Source organism: Oncorhynchus nerka, linkage group LG24, assembly GCF_034236695.1.
Source record: "Oncorhynchus nerka isolate Pitt River linkage group LG24, Oner_Uvic_2.0, whole genome shotgun sequence".
NCBI classification, from domain to species: domain Eukaryota; kingdom Metazoa; phylum Chordata; class Actinopteri; order Salmoniformes; family Salmonidae; genus Oncorhynchus; species Oncorhynchus nerka.
In genome coordinates this window covers 9,801,881-9,824,284 of record NC_088419.1, presented here as the reverse complement: position 1 = coordinate 9,824,284, position 22,404 = coordinate 9,801,881, and the positions used below count along the sequence as shown (strand labels likewise).

The 22,404-nt window shown below is 45.3% G+C and overlaps 1 protein-coding gene across 1 annotated transcript in view; it reads left to right on the top strand.

Moving 5' to 3' along the window:
- The first annotated feature begins 10,279 nt into the window (after positions 1-10,279).
- LOC115115080 (ras-related protein Rab-15-like) overlaps positions 10,280-22,404 on the top strand; it is a 28,351-nt gene continuing 16,226 nt past the window's right edge. The window contains exon 1 of the mRNA XM_029643553.2: positions 10,280-10,404. Coding sequence (XP_029499413.1) covers positions 10,281-10,404 — 124 coding nt within the window. The 5' untranslated portion in view covers position 10,280. The remainder of the gene's footprint in view (positions 10,405-22,404) is intronic.

The window sequence follows — 22,404 nt, the reverse complement described above, 5'->3', positions numbered from 1 at the left end:
GCGGGGTTTCCTAAGGCATACAGCAAGTCGGATGGAACAATTGAAATCCTCGTTTGCTGTCATAATAGTGCATTGTAGTGAATCCTAAAATGCATGCATATATGTATATATTTTTTTTACTCAATCCAACCCTGACTTAATTAGAAATGTAATAAAACTGTCACTTGATTACTAGTTGACACATCATAAAACAACATGTATTATCCACAATTATAGGCTGGCACTAAGACCGCACTCAATGAGCTGTTCTCAAATGAGCTGCAAACAGGAAAACGCTCACCCAGAGGCGGCGCTCCTAGTGGCCGGGGGACTTTAATGCAGGAAAACTTAAATCGTTTTTACCAAATTTCGATGAGCATATCAAATGTGCAACCGGAGGGAAAAAACTCTCCCTCCACACACAGAGACGCAGACAAAGCTCTCCATTTGGCAAACCTGACCATAATTCTATCCTCCTGATTCCTGCTTACAAGTAAAAAATTAAAGCAGAAAGCCCCAGTGACTGGCTCAATAAAAAAGTGGTCAGATGAAGCAGAAGATGCTAAGCTACAGGACTATTTTGCTAGTATGGACTGGAATATGTTCCGGGATCCCTCTGATGGCATTGAGGAGTACACCACATCAGTCAATCAATAATTGCATCGATGACGTCGTCCCCACAGTGATCGTACGTACATACCCGGACCAGAAGCCATGGATTACAGGCAACATCCATACTGAGCTAAAGGCTAGAGCGGCCGCTTTCAAGGAGCGGGACTCTAACCCGGAAGCTTATAAGAAATCCCGCTATGCCCTCCGATGAACCATCAAACAGGCAAAGCATCAATACAGGACTAAGATCAAATCGTACTACACTGGCTCTTACGCTCGTCGGATGTGGCAGGGCTTGCAAACCGTTACAGACGACAAAGGGAAGCACAGCCAAGAGCTGCCCAGTGACACGAGCCTGCCAGACGAGCTGAACTAATTCTATGCTCGCTTCGAGGCAAATAACACTGAAACATGTATGAGAACACCAGTTGTTCCGGAAGGCTGCGTGATCACGCTCTCCGCAGTCGATGTGAGTAAGACCTTTAAACAGGTCAACAAGGCTGCAGGGCCAGACGGATTACCAGGACGTGTACTGCGAGCATGTGGCAAGATTCTTCACTGACATTTTCAACCTCCCCTGACCAAGCCTGTAATACCAACATGTTTTAAGCAGACCACCACAGTCACCGTTCCCAAAAACACTTAAGGTAACCTGCCTAAATGACTACCGACCTGTAGCACTCACATCTGTAGCCATGAAATTATTTGAAAGGCTTGTCATAGCTCACATCAACACCATTATCCCAGAAACCCTAGACCCACTCCAATTTGCATACTGCCCAAAAAGATCCACAGATGATGCAATCTCTATTGCACACTGCCCTTTCCCACCTGGACAAAAGGAACACCTATGTGAGAATGCTATTCATTGACTACAGCTCAGTGTTCAACACCATAGTGCCCTCAAAGCTCATCAATATGCTAAGGACCTTGTGACTAAACACCTCCCTCTGCAACTGGATCCTGGACATCCTGACGGGCCGCCAATAGGTGGTAAGGGTAGGTAACAACACATCTGCCACGCTGATCCTCAACACAGGGGCCCCTCAAAGGGTGCATGCTCAGTCCCCTCCTGTGCTCCCTGTTCACTCATGACTGCACAGCCAGGCACGACTCCAACACCATTATTAAGTTTGCCGATATTGCCACACAACAGTGGTAGGCTTGATCACCGACAACGACGAGACAGCCTATAGGGAGGAGGTCAGAGACCTAGCCATGTGGTGCCAGGACAACAACCTCTCCCTCAACGTGATCAAGATAAAGGAGATGATTGTGGACGACAGGAAAAAGAGGACCGAGCACGCTCCCATTCTCATCGACGGGGCTGTAGTGGAGCAGGTTGAGAGCTTTAAGTTCCTTGGTGTCCACATCACCAACAAACTAACATGGTCCAAGCACACCAAGACACTTGTGAAGATTGCATGACAAAACCTATTCCCCCTCAGGAAACGGAAAAGATTTGTCATTGGTCCTCAGATCATCAAAAGGTTCTACAGCTGCACCATCGAGAGCATCCTGACTGTTTCCATCACTGCCTGGTATGGCAACTGCTCGACCTCCAATCACAAGGCACTACAGAGGGTAGTGCGTACAACCCAGTACATCACTGGGGCAAAGCTTCCTGCCATCCAGGGCCTCTATACCAGGCGGTGTCAGAGGAAGGCCCTGAATATTATCAAAGACTCCAGCCACCCTCGTTATAGACTGTTCTCTCTGCCACCGCACGGCAAGCAGTAGCGGAGCGCCAAGTCCATGTCCAAGAGGCTTCTAAACAGCTTCTACCCCCAAGCCATAAGACTCCTGAACATCTAATCAAATGGCTACCCAGACTATTTACATGGCCCCTTTTACACCGCTGCTACTTGCTGTTGTTATCATCTATGCATAGTCACTTTAATAACTCTACCTACATGTACATATTACCTCAATTACCTCCAGTAACCGGTGCCACCACACATTGACTTTACCGGTACCCCCCTGTATATAGCCTCCACATTGACTCTGTACCGGTACCCCCCTGTATATAGTCTCGCTATTGTTATTTTCCTGCTGCTCTTTAATTACTTGTTACTTTTATTTATTCTTATTGTTCATAATTTATAAACATATTTTTTATAAACATTCTTTGTCACTGCATTGTTGTTTTGGGGCTCAACAGTAAGCATTTTACTGTAAGGTTGTATTCAGCCCATGTGACTAATAAAGTTTGATTTGATTTGAATAGGAACAAAAGGGATAGGGAGGACTGGCTATAGCCTATATTTGATTTAGCTCACTTTATGTAGGCTACTTTGCACAATTACCCTACATGATGTGGTTTACTTTCAAGAAAATATAGGCCTAATGAGTTTCTTATTAGGGTACTGTCTTGGTTGGCTTTATCCCCACCCATCTCGTGTATGGCATCAATTCCGATTCAAAAGTCGAACGGGCGCGATATGGTACGCGCGAGCAAGATGAAACATCATTGCACAAACACTTGAGTCAAGAGAGGAACTGTGGTTGAGCGAGCAGAGGACGGGTGCCACCAGCGCAGGCCAGCGTGCTGAACCAAAATTAACCTGAGAGCTTACCAAAATTAACCTGAGAGCTTACGATGCTCGAATTTCCGCAGTAAATTAATTTGAGAGCAGAGATTTTGTTGTTCGCCTGAAGAAATACAATACTTACTACATGTCAAGACTCAGAAATTACTGCACTGCGTCCCCACACGGATGTCTTTTCTCCCTCTCACACCAGTTTTCCAGTTTGCTCTCCAAAATCAATAATAATTGATACTATAATTTTATATAGCAAATTTGAGGAAAATGTTACCGGAGTTCTATCAACACATTTACTGTAGGACTTGAGTTCTATCAACACATTTACTGTAGGACTCGAGCTGCTAAAACACTCGACCACTGCTACTCCAACTTCCGGGATGCCTAGGAGGCCCTCCGACGCCCTCCCTTTGGCAAAACTCCATTTTGCTCATCCTTTCCTATAGGCAGAAACTCAAAACAGGAAATACCCGTGCTAAGGTCTATTCAATGCTGGTTTGACCAATCGGAATCCATGCTTCAAGATTGTTTTGATCACTGGGATATGTTTCAGCTGGTCTCTGAGAATAACATTGATGTATACACTGACACTGTGACTGAGTTCATCAGGAAGTGTATACCAGATGTTGCTCCCACTGTGACTATTAAAACCTACCCAAATCAGAAACCGTGGATAGATGGCAGCATTCGCACAAAACTGAAAGTGCGAACCACCGCATTTATCCATGGCGAGGTGACTGGGAATATGGCAGAATACAAACAGTGTAGTTATTCCCTCTGTAAGGCAATCAAACAGGCAAAACGTCAGTACAGAGACAAAGTGGATTTGCAACTCAACGGCTCAGACATGAGACGTATGTGGCAGGTCTACAGACAATCAAGGTTTACAAAGGGAAAACCAGCCACGTCTCGGATACTGACGTCTTGCTCCCGGACAAGCTAAACACCTTCTTCGCCCGCTTTGAGGATAACACAGTGCCACCGACAAGGCCCGCTCCCAAGGACTGTGGGCTCTCCTTATCCGTGGCTGACGTGAGTAAGACATTTAAACGTGTTAATCCTCGCAAGGCTGCCAGCCCAGACGTCATCCCTAGCCGCGTCCTCAGATCATTCGCAGACCAGCTGACTGGAGTGTTTAAGGACATATTCAATCTCTCCCTATCCCAGTCTGCTGTCCCCACATGCTTCAAGATGTACAACATTGTTCCTATACCCAAGAAAGCAAAGGTAACTGAACTAAAAGACTATCGCCCCATAGCACTCACTTCTGTCATCATGAAGTGCTTTGAGAGGCTAGTTAAGGATCATATCACCTCTACCTTTCCTGACACCCTACACCCACTTCAATTTGCTTACCGCCCCAGTAGATCCACAGACGATGCAAACGCCATCGCACTGAACACTGCCCTATCCCATCTGTTCCTGTCTCTGTGTTTTGCACCAGTTAGGACTGTTTTCGGTTTTCCACATTTTCTTGTTTTGTATAAGTATATTGTTCACGTTATCATCTTTATTAAAGATGTTTATAAATAACCACGCTGCGCTTTGGTCCGCCTCTCCTTCACCAGAAGAAAACCGTAACAGAATCACCCACCACAACAGGACCAAGCGGCGTGGTGACAGGCAGCGGCAGCAGGAGCAGCGCAAAGAGGAATGGACATGGGATGATGTGTTGGACGGCAAGGGTTGCTACACTTGGGAAGAGATCCTGGCTGGAAGAGATCGCCTCCCATTGGAACAGGTGGAGGCACTTAGGAGAGCAGAGGCAGCCGGAGAGAGGAGCCGGCGATACGAGGGAACACGGTTGGCAAGGAAGCCCGAGAGTCAGCCCCAAAAATGTATTGGGGGGGGCACACAGAGAGTATGGCGAAGCCAGGTAGGAGACCTGCGCCAACTTCCTGTGCTTACCAGGGGGCTAGAGAGACCGGGCAGGCACCGTGTTATGCTGTGGAGCGCACGGTGTCTCCAGTGCGGGTGCATAGCCCGGTGCGGTACATACCAGCTCCTCGTATCGGCCGGGCTAGAGTGGGCATCGAGCCAAGTGTCATGAAGCCGGCTCTACGCATCTGGTCTCCAGTGCGTCTCCTTGGGCCGGCTTAAATGGCACCAGCCTTGCGCACGGTGTCCCCGGTTCGCCTGCATAGCCCAGTGCGGGCTATTCCACCTCGCCGCACTGGCAGGGCGACCGGGAGCATTCAACCAGGTAAAGTCGGGCAGGCTCGGTGCTCAAGAGCTCCAGTGCGCCTGCACGGTCCGGTCTATCCAGTACCATCTCCAGGCATCAGCCCTCCGGTGGCAGCTCCCCGCACCAGGCTTCCTGTGTGTGTCCTCGGCCCAGTACTACCAGTGCCAGCACCACGCACCAGGCCTACAGTGCGCTTCGCCTGTCATGAGCCGCCGGAGTCTCCCGTCTGTCATGAGCCGCCGGAGTCTCCTGTCTGTCATGAGCCGCCGGAGTCTCCCGTCTGTCATGAGCCGCCAGAGTCTCCCGTCTGTCATGAGCCGCCAGTCAGCATGGAGCAGCCAGAGCCGCCAGTCAGCCAGGATCTGCCAGAGCCGCCAGTCAGCCAGGATCTGCCAGTGCCGCCAGTCAGCCAGGATCTGCCAGTGCCGCCAGTCAGCCAGGATCCGCCATTCAGCCAGGATCCGCCAGTCAGCCAGGATCTGCCAGAGCCACCAGTCAGCCAGGATCTGCCAGAGCCATTAACCTGCCTGAGCTTCCTCTCAGTCCTGAGCTTCCTCTCAGTTCTGAGCTTCCCCTCAGTCCTGAGCTACCCCTCAGTCTTGAGCTACCCCTCAGTCTTGAGCTACCCCTCATTCTTGAGCTACCCCTCAGTCCCGAGCTACCCCTCAGTCCCGAGCTACTTCAGTCCCGAGCTGTCCCTCAGTCCGGAGCTGCCCCTCAGTCCAGTGGGGCCCTTTGTTAGGGTTACTAGGCCAAGGTCGGCGGCAAGGGTCGCCAATCTAAAGACGCTAAGGAGGTGGACAAAGACTATGATGGAGTGGGGTCCACGTCCAGCGCCAGAGCCGCCACTGTGGACAGACGCCCACCCAGACCCTCCCCTATGGGTTTAGGTGTGCGGCCGGGAGTCCGCACCTTTGGGAGGGGGTACTTTCACGCCCTGGTCTTAGTATTCTGTATTCTCTTTATTATTTTGGTTAGGCCAGGGTGTGACATGGGTGATTTATGTGGTTTGTTTTGTCTAGGGGTTTTGTAGTTTATGGGATAGTGTTTAGTTAAGTATTCTAGGTAAGTCTATGGTTGCCTGGAGTGGTTCTCAATCAGAGGCAGGTGGTTATCGTTGTCTCTGATTGGGAACCATATTTAGGCAGCCATATTCTTTAGGTCTCTTGTGGGTGATTGTTCCTGTCTCTGTGTTTGCACCAGTTAGGACTGTTTTCGGTTTTCCACATTTTCTTGTTTTGTATAAGTATATTGTTCACGTTATCATCTTTATTAAAGATGTTTATAAATAACCACGCTGTGTTTTGGTCCGCCTCTCCTTCACCAGAAGAAAACCGTAACATCACCGACAATCTGAAATGGTCCACCCACACAGACAGTGTGGTGAAGAAGACTCAACAGCATCTCTTCAACCTCAGGAGGCTGAAGAAATTTGGCTTGGTCCCTAAGACCCTTACAAACTTTTACAGATGCTCAATTCAGAGCATCCTGTAGGGCTGTATCACCGCTTGGTACGGCAACTGCACCACCGCCTGCAACGGCAAGGCTCTCCAGAGTGTGGTGAGGTCTGCCCAACTCATCACTGGGGGCACACTGCCTGCCCTCCAGGACACCTACAGCAGCCGATGCTACAGGAAGGCCAAAAATATCATCAAGGACATCAACCACCCGAGCCACGGCCTGTTCACCCCGCTACCATCCAGAAGGCAAGGTCAGTACAGGTTTATCAAAGCTGGGACCGAGAGACTGAAAAAGGCCATCAGACTGTTAAATAGCCATCACTAGCCAGCTACTACCCGGTTACTCAACCCTGCACCTTAGAGGCTGCTGCCCTATATACATAGACATGCAATCACTGGTCACTTTAAGAATGGACCACTAGTCACTTTAATAATGTTTACATACTGCTTTACTCATTTAATATTTACACTACCGTTCAAAAGTTTGGGGTCACTTAGAATGTCCTTGTTTTTGAATGAAAAGCAACAAAAAAAAGTCCATTAAAAATAACATCAAATTGATCAGAAATACAGTGTAGACATTGTTAATGTTGTAAATGACTATTGTAGCTGGAAACGGCTGATATTTAATGGAATATCTACATAGAGGTACAGAGGCCCATTATCAGCAACCATCACTCCTGTGTTCCAATGGCACATTGTGTTAGCTAATCCAAGTTAATCATTTTAAAAGGTTAATTGATCATTAGAAAACCCTTTTGTAATTTTGTTAGCAGAGCTGAAAACAGTTGTTCTGCTTAAAAGAAGCAATACAACTGGCCTTCTTTAGATTCGTGTCTGGAGCATCAGCATTTGTGGGTTCGATTACAGGCTCGAAATCGACTCATCAGTCTATTCTTGTTCTGAGAAATTAAGACTATTCCATGCAAGAAATGTCCAATAAACTGAAGATCTCATACAACGCTATGTACTACTCCCTTCAGAGAACATCGCAAACTGTCTCTAACCAGAATAGAAAGAGGAGTGGGAGGCCCCGGTGCACAACTGAGCCAGAGGACAAGTACATTAGAGTGTCTAGTTTGAGAAACAGACCTCAACAAGTCCTCAACTGGCAGCTTCATTAAACAGTACCCGCAAAACACCAGTCTCAATGTCAACAGTGAAGAGGCGACTCCGGGATGCTGGCCTTTTCAACAGTACAATGACCCAACACACCTCCGGGTTTAGTAAGGGCTATTTGAGAGTGACGGAGTGCTGCATCAGCAGACCAGACTTTTGACTGGTAAATACGATATAATTGTTTGTCTGTATATTCCGTCTATCATCTCTATATTCTGTTTATTGTGGCAGCACCATTTCACAGAGTCAAATTCCTGTACATGCAAATGCATTTGTTGAATAAAGCTGATGCTAACATGTTAGTTAGCCTGCTGAGTTGGTTTATCATATCGGTTTACATTCTATTATTAGGGACTGATTATGTACTGAATGAACTTGCAGCAGGTAGCAGATTCTCCCCTTAGTGAGTTCCATTCAAAATCCACCATGTGCTGCGTGTGTAACAGTATAACTTTAGACCGTCCCCTCGCCCATACCCGGGTGCGAACCAGGGACCGCACACCGCTAACTAAGCTAGCCGTTTCACATCCGTTACACCCAGTGGGATGTACCTCAGGGAGCTAACCCCCCCCATGTGCTGCATGTTTGTGTCATTGGGCTTAATACAATAAATATGAGCTCCTGCCTGCAATTAGAGGAACTTGTTTTATGGTGTTTGCTTGACTGTCTGCTTTTCATTTTACAGACAAATGTTGCTGGTTGACAAGTAATAAGCTAGCTAATTTTAGCTAGTAAATTCCACTCAACTCAAGGTTTTGTATACCTATTAGAATGTATTTGCCAATTAATTTGGTTATCAAGCTGCTGGGTTTCATAAATTGTTCAGCGCTTACTCACAGACAGAACAATGAGATTGGTGGGATAGTTATAAACATCTTAGGCTTTCTACTCAAACCGGCTAGCTAGCTAGCTAGCTAAACAGACGGTACTGCAGTGCATCGCAAACAAAAGGCTCGTGAGAGCCAATCACAACACTGGACTTGCCAGTTACTTGTTACTTCGTCCATCACCCCAGTGAAAGTGACCAATTGAATGTTTCTAGACAAGTGCCCACCTTTAAGCCCCACCCCCATCAGTTTGAAATCCAAACTCAAAGGTGCAAAAATTTGAGAGAGACGAATTTGAAATTTAGAGCAAAAAATTGACAATGACAAGTGACTATTGCTTTAACATATTTTTTTGGGGGGGGGGGGGGGATCTCTGACAATGATGTTCTGCTCGCTGAAAGTCACACTTGCAAGCTCTTAAGTTTAATTTGCACTTGCTCGACCATTTTCTTCTCTCTAGACTCAAACTGTGTTCAAATACACATACTAACCGCACTAACCGTACAATTTGTGGCGTGAATTTGAGTATATAGTATGCTTATTGGTCACAGTATGGTTATAGTTAGTATGCCAAAAGTTCCCGGATGTTGTACATCGCCAAAATATGAAGTATACCACACAGAGGACACTATTTCCGTACTTTGGGGCCCATAATGCAGTTCTTCAGGAAATGGGGTTGCTTCAAATCGTTTTCAGATTTTAAGAAAATGGGGTAAAGGACAATCTGACAACGCTCTGAGTTTACAAGTGCACTCTGGCACTCCACACCCAAAGTCGTAAAATGTCTAACTAGTCATTTGTTATGCTAACTAGCTAGCAAGAGGTTGCATAGCAACAGCATCAACTTCCGGTAGACAGGCGAAGAGCTAGTACGCTCAACTGAAAGGATACTGTTCTTTGACAGTATACTAAAATAAACTAATAAATATTGTAATGAAACAGGCAGGTAGCAGGTCTCGAACCCTCGACCTTTGAGCCCGAGGCCCAGCGCGCTATCTACTGTGCCGCAAAAGCATGCTCGTGCGGCAGGGTCGTTACACTACGTACTGTATATACTCATTAAGTATGTAGTATACAGTATGTTAGTATGGGTAGTCGAACACAGCTTCAATGTTTACTCACGCAATGTTTCATATTGCTCGCGCGCTCTATCTAGTGCCCGTTAGACTTTTGAAACCGGATTTGACCCCATCCTCGTGCGTTGACGGTAATATTGAGAGAGGAAATAGGATGCTGCGGAGCGCGCATCCCCCGTCACCGCGCCCATCAGAAAGGAGGAGAGGGCTGTGGATGGAGGGAATCTGGTACCTTCTCATATAACTACTCTTTGTTACCAAAAGAGACCGCTCCTGGTTTGATAGAAGAAAAGAGAGGTTCGAGCTTTCTCTCCCGTTTTTCGAAAGAAAATTAGAAGACTACTTTATATTTTGGGCAGACATGGGCTGGGTTGTAGGTGGGTTGGGTTTAGGGTAGATATGGGCTGGGTTGTAGGTGTGTTGGGTTTGGTAATTCGTTGCTGAGTTAGCTGGCTTGCTGTTCTTATTTCTAAGACGCTATGGCTAAGCAGTATGATGTGCTCTTCCGACTCCTGCTTCTCGGTGATTCGGGGGTTGGGAAAACATGTTTATTATGCAGATTCACGGACAACGAATTTCACCCGTCTCACATCTCCACAATCGGTAAGACCGCTTCTTTAATGCATGCATTATTTGAGGAAATCAGAATACACCTAATACGATCTGATTATCTCTAGGCTAAATAGTCTTATGGAATATGCTACTGGTGCTATATCATTAGCCTATTGAAATTATATTATTATGTACGGCCTACACTTCCTTTGTGCAGAATTTTGTTCGCAATTTGATATTATACATTTACAAATAGCCTATTGTATTAAAATTATTTGGCACTCTCTATTTCAAGGCACTATATATTTGCATTGTTATTCAGCTCTAAACTCGGATTAAAATAATAAATAGCTTATTTAAATCGAAAACAAAACGACAGGTGCAGGACAAATTAAAATAACCACTTGTGAGGGCATCCACTTGGCAAAAGATAAAACTGTTCATACGATGTCCAGTAGCGTAATTAAAAGAACCACAGTTGCTACCTGGATCCTGTGATAAATGGAATGCTACTATAGTTGCTATATGCAAACTATAAACACAATATTCAATTTTGAAAATAACAAAATGCAACACAATACATGTTAACGTCAAAATGTTAGCAACTGTCAGAAAGATTTGGGGCACATGTGTCACAGTCATAGTGCTTCCTCTACTGGAAAAATGTGCAAAATGAACTAAAGTGGAATTAAACTTTTTATGTGGGTTATAATCCTGTATATAGCCTTTTACCGTGCTGCCATAACATTCATATCACAGTAGCTCGAATTAATATTACAACACATACAAGTCTTTACGGCAGAAAATCATCTAATTTCCCCTCTTCCACCTTGTATAGAGAAAACATTAAAGCAGTAACCTATGGACTCAACCAGCCAGGCTCGGCCCCTAGAGTTAATATGGACAGTCATAATGCTTTTCACTAGTTAGAATTCAGTACATCTACAGCTTTCTTATTGAGACCAGTGAAATTAGCTATCAGGACAGCTTTCTTCCCCCCTTTATTTAACTAGGCAAGTTAGTTAAGAACAAATTCTTATTTACATTGACAGCCTACCCCTTACGGCACTGGGCCAATTATGCGCTGCTCTACGGGACTCCCAATCACAGCCAGATGTGATGCAGCCTGGATTTGAACCAGGTACTGCAGTGATGCCTCTTGCATTGAGATGCAGTGTCTTATATCACTGCACCACTCTGGAGCTTGAAACAAATATCTCTCAGAACAGCCTTCTTCCCCCCTTTACCAATCTCTCTCTCAGGGCAGCCTTCTTCCCCCCTTTACCAATCTCTCTCTCAGAGCAGCCTTCTTCCCCCCTTTACCAATCTCTCTCTCTCAGGACAGCCTTCTTCCTCCCTTTACCAATCTCTCTCTCAGGGCAGCCTTCTTCCCCCCTTTACCAATCTCTCTCTCAGGGCAGCCTTCTTCCCCCCTTTACCAATCTCTCTCTCAGAACAGCCTTCTTCCCTCCTTTACCAATCTCTCTCTCAGGGCAGCCTTCTTCCCCCCTTTACCAATCTCTCTCTCAGGGCAGCCTTCTTCCCCCCTTTACCAATCTCTCTCTCAGGGCAGCCTTCTTCCCTCCTTTACCAATCTCTCTCTCAGGGCAGCCTTCTTCCCCCTTTACCAATCTCTCTCTCAGAGCAGCCTTCTTCCCCCCTTTACCAATCTCTCTCTCAGAACAGCCTTCTTCCCCCTTCTTCCAGCCTTCTTCTCCCTTTACCAATCTCTCTCTCAGAGCAGCCTTCTTCCCCTTTACCAATCTCTCTCAGGGCAGCCTTCTTCCCCCTTTACCAGTCTCTCTCTCTCAGAACAGCCTTCTTCCCCCTTTACCAATCTCTCTCCAGCCTTTTCCCCCTTTACCAATCTCTCTCTCAGGACAGCCTTCTTCCTCCCTTTACCAATCTCTCTCTCAGGGCAGCCTTCTTCCCCCTCTCTCTCAGGGCAGCCTTGTTCCCCCTTTACCAATCTCTCTCTCAGGGCAGCCTTCTTCCCCCCTTTACCAATCTCTCTCTCAGAACAGCCTTCTTCCCTCCTTTACCAATCTCTCTCTCAGGGCAGCCTTCTTCCCCCCTTTACCAATCTCTCTCTCAGGGCAGCCTTCTTCCCCCTTTACCAATCTCTCTCTCAGGGCAGCCTTCTTCCCTCCTTTACAGGGCAGCCTTCTTCCCCTTTACCAATCTCTCTCTCAGAGCAGCCTTCTTCCCCCCTTTACCAATCTCTCTCTCAGAACAGCCTTCTTCCCCCCTTTACCAATCTCTCTCTCTCAGAGCAGCCTTCTTCTCCCCTTTACAAATCTCTCTCTCAGAGCAGCCTTCTTCCCCCTTTACCAATCTCTCTCTCAGGGCAGCCTTCTTCCCCCTTTACCAGTCTCTCTCTCTCAGAACAGCCTTCTTCCCCCCTTTACCAATCTCTCTCTCAGGGCAGCCTTCTTCCCCCCTTTACCAATCTCTCTCTCAGCAGCCTTCTTCCCCCCTTTACCAATCTCTCTCTCAGAGCAGCCTTCTTCCCCCTTTACCAATCTCTCTCTCAGAGCAGCCTTCTTCCCCCCTTTACCAATCTCTCTCTCTCAGAGCAGCCTTCTTCTCCCCTTTACCAATCTCTCTCTCAGAGCAGCCTTCTTCCCCCTTTACCAATCTCTCTCTCAGGGCAGCCTTCTTCCCCTTTACCTTCTTCTCCCCTTCCTTTACCAATCTCTCTCTCAGAGCAGCCTTCTTCCCCCCTTTACCAATCTCTCTCTCTCAGAGCAGCCTTCTTCTCCCCTTTACCAATCTCTCTCTCAGAGCAGCCTTCTTCCCCCCTTTACCAATCTCTCTCTCAGGGCAGCCTTCTTCCCCCTTTACCAATCTCTCTCTCAGAGCAGCCTTCTTCCCCCCTTTACCAATCTCTCTCTCAGAGTAGCCTTCTTTCCCCCTTTACCAATCTCAAGCATCGATCATCATGTCACCAGAATAAGACCCTCAATATTTATTGGAAAGGAGCATCAAGCTCATCACTGTGCACTTTCACCACCCTGTGAAGCTCATCACCCTGTGATGTTCATCACCGTGCACTTTCACCACCCTGTGAAGCTCATCACCGTGCACTTTCACCACCCTGTGAAGCTCATCACCGTGCACTTTCACCACCCTGTGAAGCTCATCACCGTGCACATTCACCACCCTGTGAAGTTCATCACCGTGCTCATTCACCACCCTGTGAAGCTCATCACCGTGCTCATTCACCACCCTGTGAAGTTCATCACCGTGCTCATTCACCACCCTGTGAAGCTCATCACCGTGCTCATTCACCACCCTGTGAAGCTCATCACCGTGCACATTCACCACCCTGTGAAGCTCATCACCGTGCACATTCACCACCCTGTGAAGCTCATCACCGTGCACATTCACCACCCTGTGAAGCTCATCACCGTGCTCATTCACCACCCTGTGAAGCTCATCACCGTGCACATTCACCACCCTGTGAAGCTCATCACCGTGCACATTCACCACCCTGTGAAGCTCATCACCGTGCACATTCACCACCCTGTGAAGCTCATCACCGTGCACATTCACCACCCTGTGAAGTTCATCACCGTGCACATTCACCACCCTGTGAAGCTCATCACCGTGCACATTCACCACCCTGTGAAGTTCATCACCGTGCACTTTCACCACCCTGTGAAGCTCATCACCGTGCACATTCACCACCCTGTGAAGCTCATCACCGTGCACATTCACCACCCTGTGAAGCTCATCACCGTGCACATTCACCACCCTGTGAAGTTCATCACCGTGCACTTTCACCACCCTGTGAAGCTCATCATCATTTATTTAATCTGTAGACTAATAAACTGCATGCTTTCTCAAGTCGCAGTGGGAGGACCGCACACCATGTCATCACAAGACTCTTAATAAGTTTACTTCGATATGATGGTTATTATATCACTAGTTTACTTCGATATGATGGTTATTATATCACTATTTCAGCATAAAGGCATTTTCACTGCCGTTTCTCGCATAATTAATTTCACAGATACAAAAAGATCCCACCGTGTCAAACAAAAAAAACAAATGATCTGTCGCCATTTATAAAATGTATATACATTTATAATAAAAACTTCCTGTTTCCGTCACAGCTGCCGTGATTTATTTGTTATAAAAGGTATGACTTTACATAAAAAACTACGGATGGGAACTTGGTTAGTGACTGCTCATTGAACTCCACCTCCCATCGCAGAGAAATCCCAGACGGTGTCCCAAATGCAACCCTATTCCATTTGTAGTGCACTACTTTTGACAATATATTAAATAGGGTGCCACCTGGGAGGCATCCACACATCCTCCACTGCAGAGGAAGTCAGTATTAGAGGAAGTCATTGGTTGGATTAAGGGTGCATCTATAGCCGGGCATCCCTGGTCTCTCACCTCTACGCATTGATTGGGAAGAGGAGACTTTAACTAGTAGTGGGTGTGACATTTTGATTTATCCGTTATTTTACCAGGTAAGTTGACTGAGAACACGTTCTCATTTGCAGCAACGATCTGGGGAATAGTTACAGGGGAGAGGAGGAGGAGGAGGGGGATGAATGAGCCAATTGTAAACTGGGGATTATTAGGTGACCGTGATGGTTTGAGGGCCAGATTGGAAATTTAGCCAGGACACCGAGGTTAACACCCCTACTCTTACGATAAGTGCCATGGGATCTTTAATGACCTCAGAGAGTCAGGACACCTGTTTAACGTCCCATCCGAAAGACGGCACCCTACACAGGGTAGTGTCCCCAATCACTGCCCTGGGGCATTTGGGATATTTTTTTAGACCAGAGGAAAGAGTGCCACCTACTGGCCCTCCAATACTGTACAGGCATGTTGGTCTACTAGACAAGGGCATCTGACTGCAAAACAGGGACACAATAGGGATTACTGTAATTCAATCTGTTTGCCTGTGCCAGCTTTTCATGTGTTGATAAATCGTCCTTGAATTCGAGTACATAAATCGTCCTTGAATCGTCCTTGAGTACATCATACAGTAGCAACCATTCTAGAATAGAATTGAGGAAATATTTGGGGAAAGTTCCAATTTCTAGAATAATGGTGATTGAGAATGCTGAATACAGATGCCAAATATCATACCCCCAAGATACCATTATAATGGCATGGGGGTATGATATTTGTGAGTCCACATTAATGTAGAATGGTTTATAAACATTCTATTCTTATATACAATAAAAGTGACTCCAAAATTACACAGTACATTATCTACCATTAATTTCTATTGGGCACAAAATAACCTGAAACGCAACCAAAACAAACAGCAAATGTGTACCGTCACAAGCTTGATTTTTTATTTATTTTTACCTTTATTTAACCAGGTAGACTAGTTGAGAACAAGTTCTCATTTGCAACTGCGACCTGGCCAAGATAAAGCATAGCAATTCGACACATACAACAACAGAGTTACACATGGAATAAACAAAACATAGTCAATAATACAGTAGAACAAAAGAAACAACAAAAAGTCTATATACAGTGAGTGCAAATGAGGTCAAATAAGGGAGTTAAGGCAATAAATAGGCCATGGTGGTGAAGTAATTACAATATAGCAATTAAACACTGGAATGGTAGATGTGCAGAAGATGAATGTGCAAGTAGAGATACTGGGGTGCAAAGGAGCAAGATAAATACAGTATGGGGATGAGGTAGTTGGATGGGCTGTTTACAGATGGGCTATGAACAGGTGCAGTGATCTGTGAGCTGCTCTGACAGCTGGTGCTTAAAGCTAGTGAGGGAGATATGAGTCTCCAGCTTCAGTGATTTTTGCAGTTCGTTCCAGTCATTGGCGGCAGAGAACTGGAAGGAAAGGCAACCAAAGGAGGAATTGGCTTTGGGGGTGACCAGTGAGATATACCTGCTGGAGCGCGTGCTACGAGTGGGTGCTGCTATGGTGACCAGTGAGCTGAGATAAGGCGGGGCTTTACCTAGCAGAGACTTGTAGATAACCTGTAGCTAGTGGGTTTTGGCGACGAGTATGAAGCGAGGGCCAACCAACGAGAGCGTACAGGTCGCAGTGGTGGGTAGTGTATGGGGCTTTGGTGACAAAACGGATGGCACTGCCAATTTGTTGAGTAGAGTGTTGGAGGCTATTTTATAGATGACATCGCCGAAGTCAAGGATCGGTAGGATAGTCAGTTTTACGAGGGTATGTTTGGCAGCATGAGTGAAGGAGGCTTTGTTGTGATATAGGAAGCCGATTCTAGATTTCATTTTGGATTGGAGATGCTTAATGTGAGTCTGGAAGGAGAGTTTCTAGTCTAGCCAGACACCTAACTATTTGTAGTTGTCCACGTATTCTAAGTCAGAGCCGTCCAGAGTAGTGATGCTGGGCGGGCAGGCAGGTGCGGGCAATGATCAATTGAATAGCATGCATTTAGTTTTACTTGCGTTTAAGAGCAGTTGGAGGCCACGGAAGGAGAGTTGTATGGCATTGAAGCTCGTCTGGAGGTTAGTTAACACAGTGTCCAAAGAGGGGCCAGAAGTATACAGAATGGTGTCAAATGATGAAGTCATTGCGTGCTATGAATATGGGACCAAATACAACACTTTTGACTTCTTTCAATACACATATAAGTGAATTGGTCCCAATGCTTTTGGGGAGAAAAAGTGCTGTAATTTCTAAACCCTCAAATTATAGCTGACAGTCTGCAATTTAACCTCATATAAGGAAATCAGTCAATTTAAGTACATTCTTTAGGCCCTAATCTATAGATTTCACATGACTGGGAATACAGATATGCATCTGTTGGTCACAGATACCTTTAAAACAAAGTAGGGGTGTGGAGTAACCAGTCAGTATCTCGTGTGACCACCATTTGCCTCATGCAGAGCGACACATCTCCTTCCCATAGAGTTGATCAGGCTGTTGAGTGTGGCCTGTGGAATATTTTCCCACTCCTCTTCTGACTAGTCAGGATCGATGGAAAGATAAACGGAGCAAAGTACAGAGACTTGAAACCGATCGAACATCTCTGGAGAGACCTGAAAATAGCTGTGCAGCGACGCTCCCCATCCAACCTGACAGAGCTTGAGAGGATCTGCAGAGAAGAATGGGAGAAATTCCCCAAATACAGGTGTGCCAAGCTTGTAGCGTCAAACCTAAGAAGAATCGAGGCTGTAATCGCTTCCAAAGGTGCTTCAGCAAAGTACTGAGTAAAGGGTCTGAATACTTAGAGTATATAAATAAGGTATTTATGTTTTTTGTTTTTTTATACATTTTCAAACATTTCTAAAAACCTGTTTTTGCTTTATCATTATGGGGTATTATGTGTAGATTGATGAGAATGTAATCCATTTTAAAATAAGGCTGTAACGTAACAACATGTGCAGCAAAATATACTGTACCTGTCAAAAGTTTGGACACACCTACTCATTCAAGGGTTTTCCTTAATTCTGACTGTTTTCTACATTGTAGAATAATAGTGAAGACATCAAAACTATGAAACAACACATATGGAATCATGTAGTAACCAGAAAAGTGTTAAACAAATCCAAATATATTTTATATTTGAGATTCTTCAAAGTAGACCCCCTTTGTCTTGATGACAGGTTTGCACACTCTTTGGCATTCTCTCAACCAGCTTCATGAGGTAGTCACCTGGAATGCTTTCCCAACAGTCTTGAAGGAGTTCCCACATATGCTGAGCACTTGTTGGCTGCTTTTCCTTCACTTTGCGGTCAAACTCATCCCAAACCATCCTAATTGGGTTGAGGTCAGGTGATTGTGGAGGCCAGGTCATCTCATGCATCACTCTTCTTCTTGGTCAAATAGCCCTTACACAGCCTGGCGGTGTGTTTTGGGTCATTGTCCTGTTGAAAAACAAATGATTGGCCCACTTAGGGTTGCACATTTTGGGGAATATTCAGAGGTGGAAACTTTCTGTGGGAATTAACGGGAATATATGGGAATTAACGGAAATATATGCAAATTAATATTAATACCATTTAAATGTAGATGTTTTTTTGCATTGGATATATTTCCCATATCATATGGAGACAGACACATAAACCTTTTACCTTGTCATAAGTAGATATAATTATAAATGATTAAATCCTTCCAATAGAAAAAAATAATAATATTTAGTTAAGAATTGAACTTTAAGTAAATTAGTTGACTCTTCACATGTAATGATTTCACTGAACAACAAAATAAAGGGAATATTGAATGATCCCCAATGATCCATTGCATCTCCCAAAAACGTTTTCAACATACATCTGTAAAATGATAGTCTTGGAACTAAAGCTTTGGTCGTCTTCCTCTCAGGCTTCTATGTCTTCTCCCTGAACCTCCTCAATGTCCACCTGATAGAGAAATTCTAAATTACTCTATGCTTTAATTGCCAAAACTAATTTCACACTCGTTTCTATTCATTAATGAGGTGTAAGTTCATTAATTATGCATGAAGTAGATCGAGACCAGTCTTAAAAGCCAGGTAAAGAGCGTTTAATTTCAGAGAGTACTAAATGCTTACACACATTACCACAGGTTATAAACTGAAAATGACGTCAGCGTTTTCCAAACGTTCCGTTTCACAAACAGAGGGCCCCTCTAATTCTCAAGCCTCCGCGTTATCAGCACGAAGTCAAGGCCAGTCAGCATAAATCAACATTCCCGACCATTTTGGAGATGGCCCGTTCCCACCACCTGGAGATTTGTACAACTGAATGAACTTAAAGAACAGACCTTCATTGTTACTAAACTTCCTGACTACATTATATACAATTGTGAAAGGGAGCAAGAGGGACAGTACATTATAGCATTTGGACTAGTCAGTTTCTGATTGGAATGTATACATAATTAGTCATTTCAAACATATTTTCCTCTATCACCACCTCTGAACATCAGACTCTGAGGCCTCATCTTTACTGTCACTTTCCAACCTTGTTGGGGATGGCTCGTTGTCAGGCTCAAAAAACCTCCAAATTGCCCGGATGGCCACCAATTGTTCCACCCTTGTATTGGTCAGCTTGTTGCGTGCTTTGGTGTGTGTTCCCAAACAAGGACCAGTTGCGCTCTGAGGCGGCTGATGTTGGTGGTATTTGGAGGATGATTGAGGATGATCCACAAAGTCCCTTCCACCAGGTGGCTGATGAGATATGTTGGCACGACTGCCATATTGCATCTCCACCCCAAAGCCCTTGCTTGGAAGTATAATTCGCCAGACTGCGAAGAACCTTGCCCTCATCCAGGCCAAGGTGGCGAGACACAGTAGTGGTGACACCATAGGCCTTGTTGATCTCTGCACCAGACAGGATGCTCTTTCCAGCATTCTTGGGGTCCAACATGTACGCTGCAGCATGTATGGGCTTCAGGTAGAAGTCTTCACGCTTTTTGATGAATTTCAAAACTGCAGTTTCCTCTGTTTGGAGCAACAGTGAAGTGGGCAGGGCTGTACGGATTTCTTCTCTTACATCTGCAAGCAGAGTCTGAACATCAGACATCGTCTCCCTCAATCTGTGTCATGGCTACTGCTATATGTTTCAGGAGTTTCAGGCTGCTTACTACTCCCTCCCAAAATACATCATCCAGGAGGATCCTCTTGATGGGGCTGTCCATATCGGCAGACTGTAATATGACCATTTCTTGGAGAGGCTCCTTCCCCTCCAGGAGACTGTCGAGCATGATGACAACACCACCCCAACGGGTGTTGCTGGGCAGCTTCAATGTGGTGCTCTTATTCTTCTCACTTTGCTTGGTGAGGTAGATTACTGCTATAACTTGATGACCCTTCACATGCCTAACAATTTCCTTGGCTCTCTTGTAGAGTGTATCCATTGTTTTCAGTCCTTGATGTCCTTGAGGCGCAGATTCAATGCATGAACAGCAAATTTAATGTGTGGGTAGGACTCCTCCACTTTAGACCAAGCAGCCTTCATGTTCGCAGCATTGTCTGTCACCAGTGCAAATACCTTCTGTGGTCCAAGGTCATTGATGACTGCCATCAGCTCATCTGCAATGTAGAGACCAGTGTGTCTGCTCTTGTAGAATACTGGTTGAGGGGTGGAGATGATGTCATTAATTATTCCTTGCCCACAAACATTTGACCACCCATTAGAGATGATTGCAATACAGTCTGCTTTCTCTAGGATTTGCTTGACCTTCATTTGAACTCTGTTGAACTCTGCAGCCAGCAAATGAGTAGATAAAGCATGTCTGGTTGGAGGGGTGTATGCTGGGCCAAGAACATTCAGAAATCTCTTCCAATACACATTGCCTGTGAGCATCAGAGGTGACCCAGTTGCATACATGTTCCTTCATTAACTCAAAAAAGTTCTGATTCCAGGAGGACCGTGAGCTGTTGCTATCAATAAGGTGTCTGATTCCAGGAGGACCATGAGCTGTTGCTATCGATAAGGTGTCTGATTCCAGGAGGACCGTGAGCTGTTGCTCTCAATAAGGTGTCTGATTCATCATTTTCACCATGAATAGAAGTAGAGGGACTTTTGGCAGAGGTTGCTTGTTGTGAGCGCGGAGGGAACTTTATGCACTTGGCCAGATGATTCTGCATCTTTGTTGCATTCTTCACATATGATTTGGCACAGTATTTGCAAATGTACACAGCGTTTCCTTCTACGTTAGCTGCAGTGAAATGTCTCCACACATCAGTTACTGCCTGTGGCATTTTCAAAATAAGACAAGAAATTGTATAAAAAATAAATACAATTCCATGTACAGTTAAATAGTTAAGCATTTTGATTAAACAACTCCTTTGTAAGATAAATGTTTTAAAATGAAACATGTATGGAAACAGGTGAATTAACACTCCTCAGTTAGCAGGCTCAAGCAAGCTAAAACCCACATAGTAGCAAAAAATAACTAGCAGAAAATGTTAACAAGTTAGAAATGCTTTCAACACACTTTGCTGTAGGCTACTAATTACTAGTTAACAAAATATCATGTATGTCGTATAAAATATTTTCACCCAACCCAGTATTGTAATCAACTTACCAGAAAGCATGTAGTCTTTGGCTCAGACAGTGTAGTAGTGTGGGCTCAATAGCATCTCATTAGTGTGCAAGATCTTGAGAATCAGCTGTACAGTCGTGGCCAAAAGTTTTGAGAATGACACAAATATTAATTTCCACAAAGTTTGCTGCTTCAGTGGCTTTAGATATTTTTGTCAGATGTTACTATGGAATACTACTAATTACAAGCATTTCATGTGTCAAAGGCTTTTATTGACAATTACATGAAGTTGATGCAAAGAGTCAATGTTTGCAGTGTTGACCCTTCTTTTTCAAGACCTCTGCAATCCGCCCTGGCATGCTGCCAATTAACTTCTGGACCACATTCTGACTGATGGCAGCCCATTCTTGCATAATCAATGCTTGGAGTTTGTCAGAATTTGTGGATTTTTGTTCGTCCACCCGCCTCTTGAGGATTGACCACAAGTTCTCAATGGGATTAAGGTCTGGGGCGTTTCCTGGCCATGGACCCAAATATCAATGTTTTGTTCCCTGAGCCACTTAGTTATCACTTTTGCCTTATGACAAGGTGCTCTATCATGCTGGAAAATGCATTGTTCGTCACCAAACTGTTCCTGGATGGTTGGGAGAAGTTGCTCTCAGAGGATGTGTTAGTACCATTCTTTAGTCATGGCTGTGTTCTCAAGCAAAATTGTGAGTGAGCCCCCTCCCTTGGCTGTTAGATGCTTTTGACAACAAGCTGTCTTCATCGAGCTGTCTTCATCAAGCTGTCCTCATCAAGCTGTCCTCATCAGGCTGTCTTCATCGAGCTGTCCTCCTCGAGCTGTCCAGCTGTCCTCATAAAGCTGTCCTCATCAAGCTGTCCAGCTGTCCTCATCAAGCTGTCCTCATCAAGCTGTCTTCATCGAGCTGTCCTCATCAAGCTGTCCTCATCAAGCTGTCCAGCTGTCCTCATCAAGCTGTCTTCATCAAGCTGTCCTCGTCAAGCTGTCCTCATCAAGCTGTCCTCATCAAGCTGTCTTCATCAAGCTGTCCTCATCAAGCTGTCTTCATCAAGCTGTCCTCATCAAGCTGTCTTCATCAAGCTGT